This window comes from Kluyveromyces lactis, assembly GCF_000002515.2.
Source record: "Kluyveromyces lactis strain NRRL Y-1140 chromosome D complete sequence".
NCBI lineage: Eukaryota > Fungi > Ascomycota > Saccharomycetes > Saccharomycetales > Saccharomycetaceae > Kluyveromyces > Kluyveromyces lactis.
Genome location: NC_006040.1, coordinates 959702 through 976278, shown reverse-complemented (window position 1 = coordinate 976278; position 16577 = coordinate 959702). Strand labels below are relative to the sequence as shown.

At 39.6% G+C, this 16577-nt stretch overlaps 7 protein-coding genes across 7 annotated transcripts; 5 read left to right on the top strand and 2 right to left on the bottom strand.

Moving 5' to 3' along the window:
• Positions 1–275: 275 nt before the first annotated feature.
• RPN12 (proteasome regulatory particle lid subunit RPN12) lies at positions 276–1073 on the top strand (the record flags this gene model as incomplete). The annotated part of the gene is made up of 1 exon (XM_453568.1): positions 276–1073. The coding sequence occupies one exon, from the start codon at positions 276–278 to the stop codon at positions 1071–1073; it is 798 nt and encodes a 265-aa protein (XP_453568.1).
• A 377-nt stretch (positions 1074–1450) lies between these two features.
• On the bottom strand, positions 1451–2908 carry KLLA0_D11352g (hexokinase; the record flags this gene model as incomplete). Its single annotated transcript, XM_453567.1, has 1 exon — positions 1451–2908. One exon carries the CDS (start codon positions 2906–2908, stop codon positions 1451–1453), a length of 1458 nt encoding a protein of 485 aa, XP_453567.1.
• A 1562-nt stretch (positions 2909–4470) lies between these two features.
• KLLA0_D11330g (uncharacterized protein) lies at positions 4471–6036 on the bottom strand (the record flags this gene model as incomplete). The annotated part of the gene is made up of 1 exon (XM_453566.1): positions 4471–6036. One exon carries the CDS (start codon positions 6034–6036, stop codon positions 4471–4473), a length of 1566 nt encoding a protein of 521 aa, XP_453566.1.
• A 1436-nt stretch (positions 6037–7472) lies between these two features.
• On the top strand, positions 7473–9110 carry KLLA0_D11308g (uncharacterized protein; the record flags this gene model as incomplete). Its single annotated transcript, XM_453565.1, has 1 exon — positions 7473–9110. One exon carries the CDS (start codon positions 7473–7475, stop codon positions 9108–9110), a length of 1638 nt encoding a protein of 545 aa, XP_453565.1.
• Positions 9111–9600: 490 nt separating this feature from the next.
• On the top strand, positions 9601–11637 carry KLLA0_D11286g (uncharacterized protein; the record flags this gene model as incomplete). Its single annotated transcript, XM_453564.1, has 1 exon — positions 9601–11637. The coding sequence occupies one exon, from the start codon at positions 9601–9603 to the stop codon at positions 11635–11637; it is 2037 nt and encodes a 678-aa protein (XP_453564.1).
• A 533-nt stretch (positions 11638–12170) lies between these two features.
• HOT1 (Hot1p) lies at positions 12171–14210 on the top strand (the record flags this gene model as incomplete). Its single annotated transcript, XM_453563.1, has 1 exon — positions 12171–14210. One exon carries the CDS (start codon positions 12171–12173, stop codon positions 14208–14210), a length of 2040 nt encoding a protein of 679 aa, XP_453563.1.
• Positions 14211–14701: 491 nt separating this feature from the next.
• On the top strand, positions 14702–16306 carry ERG5 (C-22 sterol desaturase; the record flags this gene model as incomplete). Its single annotated transcript, XM_453562.1, has 1 exon — positions 14702–16306. One exon carries the CDS (start codon positions 14702–14704, stop codon positions 16304–16306), a length of 1605 nt encoding a protein of 534 aa, XP_453562.1.
• Positions 16307–16577: the final 271 nt, after the last annotated feature.

Here is a 16577-nt window from a genome sequence, read left to right as displayed (position 1 = left end):
AAAAGCCGAAAACTGAAGAAAAAATGGTAATCTGATCCGTATGCAATTGATTAGATATGGCCTGTTAATACCTATTGCAATACGATCGGCGCATCTTGTGTCCTATCTTACCCATTGCCTGCTTTCATTTGTTCAAAGTTCCTATAAATCTACTACTATGTAATGAGAAATTCAAGATTCAGTGAAATTGAAAATATCAACATTAACTTAACTCAGACCTTGCATGAATATGTTTTGCCACCGAAATAAAGGGACAGAGATAGACAGCAACCAAGATGCCATCGTTACCAGAGCTAACCAAGGGGTTGAAGACTGCCTTTGAGGGCAAACAATATGAAACATGTTTGAGATTACTACTTCCTATCAAGATTGAATTGATTAAAGCAAAATTGTTAATACCTGATATCAAAAGCGCTAAGGAAAATCAAAGCTATCTACAGGATCTGAATATAGCAAAGAAGATACTTGAGATAGGAGCACTTTCAAGCATATACTGTGAGGATTTTGAAACTTTCATGAACTATTACTCACAGTTAAGCGCATTCTACTTTTCTGATGTGAAAGAATTGAGTGATTCAGATAGCAAGTTCAAGTTGATAAGTTTGTACTTATTAATCTTGCTAGCACAAAACGATTACACTAAACTTCACTCAGAATTTGAGTTTTTGAGCAGATACGTTACGAATTTGGAAGAGAGTTCGTACCTCTCTTATCCAGTAAAGTTGGAAAGACTTTTGATGGAAGGTTCTTATCAAAAGGCTTGGGATCTGTTACAAACAGGTTCTAAGGTTGAAGAGTTCAATGTTTTCACAAAGACTTTGAAAGAGGCTATAAGAGAGGAAATTGCTTTGAATTCTGAACAAGCATATAGCTCCTTACCATTGTTCAACGCTAAGACTCTACTATTCTTCGAGAATGAAAAGGAGATGGAGGCGTTCGCTAAAGAACGTGACTGGAGCGTCAACCATGGCGTTATCACATTTGGAAATGATTCAACTCCAGACAGGATAGAGAGTGGGGATACCGTGGATATGGCTATTGACTATGCTGTTCATTTAGAAAGTATTGTATAGGTAATATCATAAAAATATACACTTCAAGCTTGAATAGTTTTAAAATAACTAGTGCCATATTATCCAAACTGGACATAAGCATAACTAATATTATTAAGATTTAAATTTGAAATATATTCATATTTGTACATTAACACATAAGTTAGTTTACATTTGCGAAGAACAATCTGTTCCGGCCTACATATATAGAAAAATGATGTTTATATGTCTCTATGTCGATGTTGGAAAGCCAGAATGGTCAAAGCTTGTTAACTAATGATATCATGAATTGGATTGATCTAATAACTTCATAACAGAGAAAAAAAATATAATAGCAAATCTTTAGATTAATTCCTCATAATGGATTGTATGAGGGAAATCATCCTCTATCTTCTATTCTATTCGCCTTTAATACCAACAGACTTACCGGCAGCCAATCTCTTTTGAGTCAAACAAGCAATGATAGCAGCACCAACACCGGAACCATCTTCAGCAGCCACCAATTGGATTGGGTGGTCTTCCATCTTTTCGACATCCCAGTTGTAGATATCCTTCAAGGCTTGAGCGGCCTTTTCCTTGTAACCTGGGTATCTGTTGAAGACAGAACCATCAGCTGCAATGTGAGCAGTCTTGTAGCCTCTCTTGTCACAGATAGCAGAAACACCACAAACAGTCAATCTTGCAGCTCTTGTTCCGACCAATTCGGCTAATTTTCTAATCAACTTTCTCTCAACAACGGTAGTTTCGATGTTCAAGTTAGTCTTGAACAGATCGTCAGTGTCTTCCAAGTTTTCGAATGGATCATCTTCGATCTTAGATGGATAACTGGTGTCCATGACGTAAGCCTCTTTCAACTTGGAGATATCTTGGTCCTTAAAGATGAAACCACTGTCGTACAAGTCCAATAGTACTAGACGCATGATTTCACCTAGATAGTAACCAGAAGTCATCTTTTCGAAAGCTTGTTGACCTGGTCTTGGAGATTCTTCATCGATTATAACATCGTATTTGGTTCTTGGCAACACCAAATGTTCGTTATCGAAGGAACCATATTCACAGTTGATTGCCATTGGAGAATCTGGACCGATATCTTCTGGCAACAAACCTTCCAATTTCTCAATACCAGAAACAACATCGTAGTAAGCACCGTTGACACCAGTACCGATAATGATACCCATCTTAGTTTGAGGATCAGTGTACAAAGAGGCAACCAAGGTACCAGTGGTATCGTTGATCAATGCAACGACATTGATTGGGATATTCAGCTTTTCAATCTGTTCTTGTAGCATTGGAACAACATCGTGACCTTCAACACCTTCAATATCGAAACCCTTGGTCCAACGTTGCAACACACCGGAATTGATCTTCTTTTGAGATGCAGGGTATGAGAAAGTGAAACCCAATGGCAATGGTTCAGAAACACCATCTGGGTACCATTCATCGACGAATTCCTTCAAACACTTTGCAATAAATGACCACAATTGTTCAGAAGTACCAGTTCTCAAATGGTCTGGTAATCTGTACTTGTTTTGAGTGGTGTCGAAATCATGATTACCACCCAATTTAACCAACACAACTCTCAAGTTGGTACCACCCAAATCAAGAGCTAAGAAATCACCAGTTTCCTTACCAGTTGGATACTCAACAACCCAACCTGGAATCATAGGAATGTTACCACCCTTTTTGGACAAACCTTTGTCCAATTCACTGATGAAATGCTTGACAATGCTTCTCATTTTTTCTGAAGAGACGGTGAACAAAGTTTCCAAACCGTGGATTTGTTCCATCAAATTAGCTGGCACATCTGCCATGGACCCCTTTCTGGCTGGAGGCTTCTTTGGACCTAAACGAACCATTCTTGATATTTATGTAATGTAATCTAAAAGTTTAGCTTTTGCGTTAGCTCTAATACTCTTCTTATGATGCTATAACTAGTAGTATTTCTAGTAAAATAGCAATTAATCACAGCAGTAGTAGTAGTAGTAGTAAGTAGTAATGAGACTTGTATACTTTAAAACTTGGGGCTGTCTGTAATTAAGAAATGATGGTATAACAATTCACAGTGGACAAAACCTACAACTGAAAAGGAAAGAACTCTACGATAGAACAACATATTTATATATTTATATACGCAAATGATCCAGAAACTGCCACTCGCAACGTCAAGTCGGAACCAAATAGTGGTTTGCGCTTTACATTCCAAGGTCAAATTCATCTGAATTCCTGCCTGCCTCCACATTCAAATGGGATCCGTCTATATGAAGTTTTTCGTTTCTAAGGAACTTTGTGGAAGAGGAAACTTTGTGGAAGCTGAACTGAAAAAAAAAAGTTGTTGTTGAAATTTTTCCAGGCTCGCTACGGGAATAATAGGAGAAGCAAGGTTTTACCGAGAAGTCGCGGAGGAGCTAGCACAAGAGCACATTTTCAATCTCTAGTTTATGCGGGGCAGATAAATCGAAGTGGAAGTGGCGAGATGCACGCACGTACGCACGTACTCTCTGTGGTTGTATCTTATTCTGTGTTCTCTTCTTTTGTGTTTTTTTTTTTTTCACGCGGGGGATTAGAATCAGATTTGGTTGGGGGAAAAGTAGTTAAGTAGTAAACGTAACTACCTATCAGCTATATGAATTGGTTATTGCTCTCGAGGTAAGCAAGGTCAGAGGTTCTGCACATCCTTTTCTGTTATATCTCGTGCTTTCGTATCTTCTATTTGGGTGTTGAATGTATGATGTTATTCCGAAAAAATCTGGAGATATTTGTTTTGAGTTTCCACTGGCTCTTCTGAAGTGAAACTCTGGAAAATCATAGCGAAAAACTTTTACCACCGTATTTTTCCGGGCCCCGCTAGGTCTTTTTCAATGGAAGAATTTTCCGAACGGTTGTTTCAGTGCGCTGCGAAAATGAAGATGGGGGAACGGGGAAACCACCCCATACCAGAAACAAAAGCCTGATTCAAAGAGAGAGCTAGATAGAGCTTGTTTCTCTGTAAACTCAATAGATCACCTCACCATGGTATAAATCGGACGGAGGTTGCGCTTCGCTCACTGGTTTATGGTTTGCTTTGTGCTTTTTTCTTTTGTTTTTTTTTTTTTGCCAAGTTGGACTACGCTGGATCAATTGCCCATTTGACATAAGGTGATACACCTGATATAATCAATGGAGGCCACGTCTTGATGGAAACGGGAAGGAAAAGAAAGGAAAACTGAAAAGAGGGACATTGCGTCAGGTGGTCCACTCGACTTTTCTTCCCCGGATTGGCTCACTAAGACCTGGGATCATTATAGAGGAATTAAGTGTTCTGCTGTTTCAAGAGTGGCATAGCATCTATTGTATCCAGTACAAACTCTATTTATTACTGTGTAGAGGAATATTTATGGGGGGGGAAGAGAAGGAAATGAGAGGATTATTTTACGGATTTTCATAGTGAGTATCTGAATGCCGGATTCTCGAAATCCGTGAGATCAGCAAATTCTTGGTTTTCAACCACCACGTACTTGTCACCTAATTCTTCTTGCATTTTGTCCCTCCTTCTGTTTTCTCTGACGTTCAAAAATGACATTAGTCCCATTAGTGCAATGGAAGCGCAGTAACAACCGACAACGGCAGCCTTGGCCTTAGGGTAATTTGGAGCGTCTGAGGATCTGAAAGTTTGAGGTCCGACAATGTTACCAGCAGAGTATCCGATTAGAGAGATAGCGTTTGCAGTAAGTTTCTTGGTATGACCTGCAGTGTTGGAAGCCACGCAGGATGTAATAGTGATGATCCCTACTGGTGCAATACCGGTGATATAGTAACCGGCTAAGGCAACGTTTTTGTTCTTAGAAAATGCAAGTAGACAAGTAGACATGACACAAACCAGCAAATAGAATACGGCTATGATCATTCTCTTACTGATGAAGTAAGAGATCAAGGGTAGAATGACAAGTCCAACCAATTCACAGGCACCGATTGGGGCCTTCATTAGTAACGATTTTTCAGTGGAATAACCGAACCCCTTCAAGATAATGGAACCGAAAGAACTGATACCTCCGTTTGGAATCGCAACACTGATCCCAATTAGGAAGTACAACCAAGTTCTCATGTCCATGAAACATTCTTTCATTTGGTGCCATTTAAATGTCTTGGAACCGAAACCCTGGTTGTTGCCTCTGATTCTTTCCAATACAGCCAATTTCTCTCTGTCATTTAAAAATCTGGCATCGGCTGGAGTATTTGGCATGATGAACAAGATTAGCAAGCCGTTAAAGATGGTCAAACAACCAACGATTATGAAGAGGACCTTGTAAGCCTCCATTGTGTACGATCCCAAATTGTGATACAAACCGTATGAGATACAGGCAAGTATCACGGTACCAAGACCGTTGCAACCATATAATACACCGATATAACCAAAATGCTCAGATTTCTTGTAATATTGGTTCATCATAATGACAAATATTGGTGATACAAACGCTTCTAGGACACCAAGTAGCGTTCTTAACAAGGTGAAAGTAGCATACGATTTAGCAGTCACATGTAGACATTGGATGACACCCCAGATCACTATACAGATGGCTGAAGTTCTCATACTGGGAAGTTTTTGCAATGCAACAGCAGCGAATGGTGAAGCGAAAAGATATCCCAAGTAGAAACATGATGTCGTCCATGAATACATGGTGTCAACCATCTTGTAATCGGTTTGAATACCCATGACAGCAGCAAAACTGATACATGTCTTATCCATAAATTGGATCATGTACAAGAAAGAGAATAACGGCATAACGATCATATCAATCTTTCTCTTAACTTTACGATCTTCTTCTGCAGACAATTCGATATGTTCATGATGTTTGGCAAATTCCATAGCCTCGTCGGCCGCTTCGCCAAGAACAAGTACTTTGCCTGACGGCGAAAGAATTGTCTGTAGTGGTACATCTTCTGTGGTTGCATCCTGAACGCTTTCGCATTTCTCGATGGTTTGATCTTTCATGTCGGTTGGAGACATAACTAAACGTTTTTCTTTTAGCAACTCTATATTCTGAGTGTATGGCCTGGGGATATGTTCTTTCTTTCCCTGTAGAATAGTTACTTAGTTCGTTTCAACTTGAACGATAGACCCTCTTTTTATATAAGATTCTAGTAACTGATCACTGATCACTATCACTGGGTTCACTTTTGAATTCAGAAGTTATAGGATGTGTCTATAGGAATTCTTGATAAGAGTTCTTAATGCAACCCTTCCAATCTCTGCATAATCTAATGAGACAAACTTTCGTTATCTCCACCGATATTTAAACAATGTTGTCACCCACTGGAGCAGTTAATACATTTCCTTATCCAACTTTCAACCCTGATCTGAGTCAAATGACTAGCATTGGACCATTAAACCGCAAGAAAACAAAACGCAAGGTGCAAAGGAGGAATGCATTGACATTGGAGAATTGAATCCTTTCGTCTCTATTTCTCTAGCTGAATCTTCAATTCTGTGAGGCTGACTACAAAAAGAAAAGGAATTACACAGTGTTCTTATCTCCACCGTCTCGAGAAAAGCGGGCGACAAGAGAGAGCGAACACAGTATTGCAAACCTCACATGTCGGGTTCTGCAAGCATTACCCACGGGCCGCACGACTGAGGAAGCAAAGGACTTACGGACGGGTAAAAGTTAGTCCCTTTGTCCTCGATGCTCTTACTCGGCCGCCTTCAAGTCCTATTAGAAGACATGAGATGTTAACATCAGTCTTAGTGGACTTGAGTTGGATACGAAGTGGACTTGAAGTAGATGTTATCTTCAAGGTAACTCAAGTGCTAAAGATTGACCGAGGTTTGAGATATAGATTTGATCATGATTAAGGTCCTTTTCAGTGCAGTTTTTAATCGTTATCAGAGAAATATCTTGTGAAAGAGGAGTGCATATACCAAAGGTCGGTTGGTAGAATTAAACTCTAGAGATCTGTTCCACCATTTACATTAAGCATGCATGTCAGTTACTGGTTCTCTCAGGCAGCACATTCTAATGAAGAGAAAGACTACAGTTTTGTTATCTCCACCTACTAGAAACATTCGAGCAACTGCGGTCGAGAAAAACCTCGGTAAAGATACCGACCGATCGATGAGCTTTTGAACCTAGATTTATGCAACCGTGGAACGAAAGGTTCGGACAAAGTCTTAAAATGGTACATACTCATCCTCAGCGGTCGATAGAGGAATAGGGAAAGTGTATATTCCCGTGTATTGTTAAATCCACTCTGTCTGTTGTTTGATTTGAGTGCTTTGTCTGCCATTTAAGATATGGGTAGTATACTGAACCATTGCTGCATTTTCATTAGGCCACATATATATATATAAGCGTGACAATTGGAGCTATTACCAAGTTGTATTGATGATCTTAAGAAGTATAAGGCAAGTAACAGAATACACAAGGAAGTCAACGCAACAACAGCATGGGACAAGTTGTTTCTACTGAAGGTACCACGCCTTTCCCTATTTCAATCCCAGGTCAAGGAACTTTGACAGGTTACACTTTCAAATCACCAAGGACAAACAATGTCACAACACACAGGTTCGCTCAGATTCCGTATGCGGAACCTTTCACCAAGGAAAATCGGTTTAAGAGGCCGGTCCCATTAGCAGATGATTTCGATTATACAGGTGACTATAAGGAATTTGGGTTGAAATGCCCTCAACCAAGTGTTCCTAACCCTGCATTCAGGTACACTAAGTCCCCATCAGATGAGAACATTAACAAGTTGAACATATGGGTTCCCTCAAGTGATAAATATAAGGAATCCGATGGTTGGCCTGTACTAGTCTATATTCATGGTGGATGGTTGCAATACTCTTCTCCTTACAGCGAATTCTTCAATACCAATGAGATGTTCGACGATGAAGAATTTACCCAGAAATACATTCTAGTAACACCAGGTTATAGGTTAAACATGTTTGGGTTCCTCTCTGGTAAAGAACTCTTGGAAGAAGATGAAGCTTCTTCCAATTTTGGATTCTGGGATCAACGTTTGGCCATTGAATGGACTTACAAGTACATCAAATACTTTGGTGGTAACCCAGATAAAATTTCCGTTGGTGGGATCTCTGCCGGTGCGTATTCCACGTTCTTCCAATTAGCATACGAATTGTACCATCCAGAGGATAATCAAATCATCAAACAAGCTTTATTCTTTTCAAACTTGGTTTACGTTCAACCAAAAACAATTGAAGAATGTCAGGAACAATTCGATGAAATTGTGGAGAAATTGGACATAGACCCCAAGGCATCAGGGCAAGAGAAATTAGCTGTATTACGTGAACTTGACGCACCATTTATCGAGGATTTCATCCCAACTTTGACACACCATACTTTCAGAGCTGTCACTGACGACAAGTTTATCTCTTCCACTTTGATTAAAGATTTGGATTCTGGAGAATACGCAAGAAGGTTACTCTCCATTAAAGGTGACAAATTCAGAATTCTGTGCGGTGAAGTTGATAATGAACCGCTGAAATATTCTCTTCTAAACACACCACAAACATTGGGAGAACTACCAGTTCAAGTGGGTAATTACTATCCAAAGAACATTGTCGATTCATTACTTGATTTATACAAGGTGGATAAATTGAACCCTGCAAGCCCTACTTTGAAGGAAGATTTGAGGGTAGCATATGGTGACATCATTGGTGATGGTCAAGTCTACGCTTCAGGAAGAGGTTATTTGCATAAACTGGTTGAACACGGGTTCCCTTCAAAGAATATCTTCCGTTATAGAGTCTCTTACAGGGCTAAATGGTTGGATAACCATATCGAACCCGACGATAGAGTTCCACATGCTGGGGACTTCAGCCTTTGGTTTTACTGTCTAAGAGAAGGGTACACTGATGAGGAAAGAATCCATATTAACGAGTGGTTGCAACCATACTTGCAATTCCTTAATTTCAAAAGCTTAGATTCATGGGATTCGGACGACGTCAAGAAGTACAGAATCTTCAAAGAGGATGGTTCTTTTGACTATGTCGATGATATCCATTGGGATTGGGGTGTAAAGGTGGCAACCACAGCTTACAAAGCTCAATTGACAGGACAATGAGCACTGCGCCGTTAATCTACAATTTAATAACATTGTTTTTAATTCTCTTTAGTTGAGTCATTTACATATGCATATAGGCTTCTCTTTACCTAACTTCCAAGTCTAAAGTGTTTCTAAGAGAGCACTTGTTTGTTTTTATCATGCAGAGAAGACTGGGACCACATTTAAAAATATGAAAATCCATTATAGTAGATAAAGAGCATTCATTCATCGTCAAATGCAATGGCTTGCTTCAAGGCAAAGGTCAACCTGAGTGATTTATCTAGTTCAGTTTATTGCGGCTGCGTTCGATATTGAGGAAGTCATTGCTGAGCGAAAAATATTTGTCATTATATTAGAGTCTTTACAGTAGAAATATAGCAGATCAGCATCCATTGATTGAAGGATTTATAAGACAATCATAAATGGACAAGAGCATAAACCATACTGGAAGTACCCGTTGAAATATTCTAACCAACCTCCAAGACCTAGTTACTACAGCAGTAGCCTCATGACGAATAATCTGGCTGGGAAAAGTGCTAAGGAGATTAAAGAACAGATTGTGAGGAAAAGAACGCCGAAATCGTGCATTCGATGCTATTCAATCAAAAGAAAATGTGATCATAAGAAACCGTCATGTACCAGGTGCTTCAAAAAAAGTTTGCCTTGTGAGTATTTCACGGAGGAACACGTCTTGGAAAGATGTTTACAACGCCAGAGCAATCTTCGTTCAGTTATACATCAAAAGGCTCCTGCCAGCCGATCTTCTACTAATGAAACTATTTCTGAGAATGATACATTGCCAACTACGGAGTTGAATCCATCATCAAGCGAAACAGAGGCCAGGAATTTCAAGTTGATTGTAAATTCCACGGGTGAATATTCCAAATACATTTCCTTGAGTTTGTTTCCGTTTAGCGATCCATCACAAATCGTGTCATACATTGTTGACAGAGTACCACAGGATCAGGACAAGTATGTCATTTTCGATTTCTCATTCGTTTCTGGTCGTTTGAACACTGCTGCAGATATACTGAAGATGCTACCCAGCAAAGTGCAATGTGATAGATTAGTCGCATATTTCTTTAACAACATAGCTCCATTTATTCCCATCTTGGATCAAGAAGAGTTCGAAATTAAATACAAAGATTTATGGAAGAATTTCAAAACGTACGATGATCTTAATAACCTAATGGTACTTTTTGCGATTCTATTTTCATGTTGTGTGTCGATTCAGGTAACGAACATATATCTCACCGGAAAACATTTCTCAGAAGATGATCCTATTGATTATGATAAGTTAAAGTATTCATGTTTCCAATGCGTTCAGAATATCAGATATTTGAACAGAACGGACATTTCACCATCGATGTCTGCCATTACGGCACTAACATTAATGTACTACGTTGGATCATTCCATTGTAGCGTGGCCGTTGGTGAGGTAGCTGCATTGTTGAGGTTTTCTCAAATCGTCGGTTTACATCGCAGCCTCTCCAGTGATACAAAGTCAAGCTCGGTAAGAGCATTCTTATACAGTTATGTGGTACATCTTGACTCATTGGTCGCATACTATAACGGATTGACATCATATATCAACCCAGATCTATTTGAAATAGTGAGAAACTTCCCAAAACGGGAGAAAGACTTGAAGACATTGCATTCTTTAACTAAATTTCACAGCAGTATCGTTTGGACTGACCTACTTCACCAGTTAAACAAGATTAAACCCTCTGTGGAGGAAGATTACGTGCGGCTCAACAATGAGTATCTCAGATCCGTGGAAAAAGTGAACTCTTTGAATGCTGAAATCTTGACGTTATTCCCCGACGAGGATCAGGACTATATACACCTACTTGTAAGCGAAGCAAGACTTGGGCTTAGAAAATCAGCCATCTTAGTCCATATTTTAAGGCTTTCCGTCGCTAATATTAACATCAAAAACGTACACCAGGGAGAAAGCTTCAATTACGATCTAGTAGTGCAGGCACTATTGCTCATCAATGAATCTTTGATGAAAATACACCTCGGAGTGAAGTGTAACATTAATATGATGTGGTGGGTACGTAATTCCTACCCGTTACAAGCACTTTCCATAGTGCTAACTCATATTCTAAAGAAACCAACTACAAGAATGAATTTCGAAAATCTACCGGTTGGTTATGAATATACAAAACACCCAGACATAAATTATTCAGCGTTTGATATCAGAGAGGAAATGGTCGTCAAAACTATGGACGCCATTCAGACCATCAAGAGAACCTGGCCAAAGGTAGTGCAAAGACGATTCGAAAAGATTTGCGAATTGAAAGAATATGTTTTTAGCCAGAGAAGGAAACAATCAACGACTCAACAAACGTCTACTTTAAATCTAGGTATACCCTCCTCAACTACAGTGCCAATCTATAGCTCGGACTTCGCCGATACAAATGCTCATCCTTCGGGCTCTACAGTACCGAAAATGACCTTCGACGAACTTCTCAGCAGCTTATTTGACGGCGACACGGATTTTCAATCGCTCCTCTTCGAGACACTCCCGAACAATTTGTAATAAAAAGAAGTACCAAACCTACTACATCCTAAATAATACTAATCTACATAACCCCATGGTTTCATTTTGTACCATCCTCATACTCTCACGGTCACTATCATGTCATTTACCATTAAAATGAGTTTCCACGTGACCCCAGATTACTTGATCGATTTTTCTTTCCGTTTTTATGACGTAATGCTCGATCTTTCATATATCACCGATTCTTCAAATGATAGTTTTGAAGCCCGTAACCGTTGAAAGAATGCTCATCGACAACAAACTAACACGTTCATTTATACCCTTTAGCTGGACGTTTATGAACTGCGGACTTGTTCTATCTTTCTAAGCGTTATATTTAATAGTACTTCTGATAGCAGTTCTGTCTTGGCCAGGTATTCTTTCATATTGACAGCTTAATCAGAGGCTGAAAGAAACTAAGGATTAGGAGGTTCGGATCGAATAGGTTTAATGGGATCAGAGTTTTAGAAGGAAAATTGATTTTACTTGGATTATAGTCTGATACCACCGATAAACTAATTACTGATAGAATAATGAGCGCCATGGAGAATAGGAAGAACTCTTTGCATGGTAGTCCGAACGGCTTAAGTGGGTTGAATATGGTTTTGCCGAGGGAGGGCGATTCCAATAATGGGATAATGACAACAGAAGATGCGAGAAATGGCAAATTAAAGGGAGACAAGGATTTGAACATGAAGATGCACGTTGGAATGGGTACTACGCCGATCAATACGCGGCTCGGTAATACTATGAACAGTGATGTAGCCAATTCGATGAGTTACCTGTTGGAACAGCCTCAATCCGGAACGTTAATTGGTGATAGATTAATTCTGGAAACTAGTGAGGAGCCGGTGGGAGTCAACTTGGTCGATGGACAGAATGCCAGGAATAATCAACAGATGCTCAACAATGCTAGCCATATGGATCCTGCATTTACGTTACCAGCAGATGATACCATGAATAATTCTGCCGCTGCCGCAGCTGCTGCCGCAGCGGCAGCAGCAGCAAGTACCGGTCCATCTCAACCAACGATGCAATCAACCCCTTCTATTTCAACTGGGGGTTCGACAAATTTCCAAGTGCAAATAGCTCAGAGGTTAGCGGATATAGATCAAAGGATATTAAGAATGGAGATGTTGATGGACAACGTATGCAATAAGATCGATTCTCATTCACAACAGCAATCGCTATGGAAGAACGATATGCACCAAATGGAAAACAAGGTTATAGATGTTTTAGATGAGATAAAGAGTAACATATTTTCATTAAAGAGACAAGTGAGTAACCAAGGCGATGGGGCGTTCGCCGCGGAACTGATTAATGCGATCAGCAACGTTAGTAATAAGCATATAAGGAAAAACACTTATGGATTCCCTGCGGGGAATCCACAAGGGAATGATATGGGCCAAACGATGAATGGGTATAATAATGCAATGCAGCTAAGTAGCATGGCTGCCCCTATGTCATACGTACCTGGTGAACAAGTTAATTTGAACCAACTTGGTAATTCAAAAGACCAGATAGATAGGTTTCTAACGAAGTCTGCCAACGAATTCATGTTAGATCCCAGCGGCTTGAAGAAAAGAAGAAAGAACCCATCATCGTCAAATGAGTCTCCGATCACTCTATCTCATACCAAGACCCATAGCACTAGCCAACCAATCAATTATAGCGCAAGTCTACCAAATTTGAATCTGGACGCGTTGTCAAAAGTGATGTTGCCTCAACATCAACAACTAACTCACAACGGCGGATCACAACACCCACTTTCTGACAAGAGCATCAAGTTTGGGATATCTTCAACTTCCCATTCATCGTCGAACTCAAGCGATTCTGATGACGAGGAAGACGATATAGATGACGAGGAAGACGAAGCAGAGGACGAGGAAGATGAGAACGACGATAGTCGCGACGTAAACGACCACGATAACGTTGAAGGCAGGGAAACTTTGACAAAGAAATCGATGAAACCAGGTAACTCTATAGAGGGGAGGGATCCTTCGGGGACCAACGGAACTGTTAATTCTACTACTAATAACCATATGAATACCATCGATACAGCAACTAACACTAGCAGTCAACTCCAAGGAACAGTTATTAGATCAACTGCAGACACAGAAAATCCCAAACAAGAAAGCAACGCATCAGCTGCTGCTACATCTGGTGCTGCTACCGGTGTTGCTACTGGCACTACTACTGCCAATATTGCCACTTCTGCTTCGGATAAACTAAAACTACACGGGGACTCCAAGAAGGAACCCAAATTTACAATGATCAAGGCACCATCCAGTGTGAAAGAAATATGGAGAGAATACACCCAAGGCATCGACGGTAGGCCCAGCATCAAATCGCTCGACCAAAAGTTCGGGAACAAATGGCGAGCCAATAAGAACAAGAAAACTTACTCTAGACGGAAGAGAATGTACAAATTCATCTTAAACGGCATCAAGAAGGGGAAATCTGAAGAAGAAATGGTACAAATGCTCGAAAACAAAAGAATATACAAGGATAGTGATGGTAATCAAAAGAAGAGAACTATCGGCTGGCTCCAACAAAGCCTCTCTGGAATATGATAAACGTAATCATCATGTATATCCCACCGAACCTAGCTAATAAACAATCACTTTTTTATCATAAACGGTTCGCCGATATAACACTGTAAACTGTCAAGTAATGAAACCTTTATCGGACATATCTCGTAACCTGCATGTACAGTAACATCTGCAGTAACATCCACATCGTTCACGCAATCATCTGCCTAGCAACTCATCGGTCGATTCGAATATCATAAGAAACGGATTCGCTTTTTTTTTCCTTGAGCTAAACGACGATAAAGAAAAAAAAAATTAACGATAGCCTGTATATAAAACGTTATCCCATCATCACTGTCGAATGGGAAAGAAGTCTTTTCCAGTGAAGGGTCCTTCTAAATAGACATTGTAAGTTGTTTTTAAGACGGCAAGATTTCCATTCTTCATTTCCAGGGAATATCATTGTTTTTTAGAACTTTCCTGAACCGAGAGAAGGAGTGTGTGTTATTCTGTTTGATTTTGTTTCTAAAGTAATGGATAATATCGTTGTTTCTCAGACATCTAATGCGACGCAAGTGGCCTCTGAGGCTAGCGTTAAGCTGTTTAGTTTAGCTAATGCTCAACAATTGGTTGAAACTGTCCAGCAAATGTCTTATTTTAAATTGTTTTGCACTTTGGTAGCCATTGTTATCGTTTGGGACCAAGTGTCTTATCAAATACAAAAGGGAAATATTGCAGGTCCAAAATGGAAGGTTTGGCCAGTTATCGGTCCATTCTTGGAGTCTTTTGATCCTAAGTTCGAAGAATATTTAGCTAAATGGAATTCTGGTCCATTGTCCTGTGTTTCCATCTTCCATAAGTTCGTGGTCATCGCTTCTACCAGGGATTTGGCTAGAAAAATTTTCCAATCTCCTCAATACGTTAAGCCTTGTGTCGTTGACGTTGCAGTTAAGATCTTAAGACCAAGCAATTGGGTGTTTTTGGATGGTAAAGAACATGTGGATTACAGAAAATCTTTGAACGGGTTGTTCACTAAGCAAGCGTTGGCCAAATACATGCCTTCTCAAGAATTGCTGATGGATAAATACATTGAGAAATTCATTGAATTGTCCAAGGAAAATAAGTACGAGGCTCGTGTTTTCTTCCACGATATGAGAGAAATCATGTGTGCTTTATCTTTAAAGGCCTTCTGTGGTGATTACATTACTGAAGATCAAATTAGAAAAGTTGCTGACGATTACTATTTGGTCACTGCTGCTTTGGAATTGGTGAACTTCCCAATTATTATCCCATACACCAAGACTTGGTACGGTAAGAAGACGGCTGATATGACCATGAAAATTTTCGAACAGTGTGCTCAAATGGCCAAGGACCACATTGCTGCTGGTGGTGAAAGTACTTGTGTGTTGGATGCTTGGTGTTCCTTGATGCATGAGGCTAAGAACAAGGATGACGCTGATTCCAAGTTGTACCACAGAGAATTCACTAACAGAGAAATGTCAGAAGCAATTTTCACCTTTTTGTTTGCTTCTCAAGATGCTTCTTCCTCTTTGGCTTGTTGGATTTTCCAAATTATCGCTGATAGACCAGATGTCATGGCAAATATTAGAGAAGAACAATTAAGAGTCAGAAACAATGATCCAAACGTCAAATTGTCTATGGATTTGATTGACGAAATGAAATACACAAACATGGTTGTTAAGGAAACCCTTCGTTATAGGCCACCTGTCATTATGGTTCCATACTATGTGAAGAAGTCTTTCCCTGTCGTTCCAACTTACTCTGCTCCAAAGGGTTCTATGTTGATTCCAACTTTGTACCCTGCTCTACATGACCCAGAGGTTTACGAAGATCCAGATGAATTTATTCCAGAAAGGTGGGTTGAAGGATCTGCAGCTAACCAAGCAAAGAAGAACTGGTTGGTCTTCGGCTGTGGTCCTCACGTTTGTTTGGGTCAAACCTACGTCATGCAAACCTTCACTGGTTTAATCGGTAAGTTTGCCATGTTCTCTGATTGGGAACACAAAGTGACCCCATTATCTGAAAAGATTAAGGTCTTCGCCACTATCTTCCCTAAAGATGACTTGTTGTTGAGCTTCAAGAAAAGAGATCCATTAACTGGCGAAGTTGAACTTTGAAACAGTTTAATGTTCTCTTACAAACTAAGGACATAGAAAAACAAAAGACTTTTTTGTAAATTCATCATTTATCATTTATTATTCTTTCCATTTGTGTTACGTTGAGAAGATTTTATGTCAAGACTTTCCCAACAACATTCGTTACTCCTTTCTAAAAAGGATATTTTAAAAACATTTCTTCTATTGTGATACTACTTCAAATACTACCAAATCTTCTATCAAATATTTAAATAAATACATATATTTATATATATTTTATATTGAGCGGATA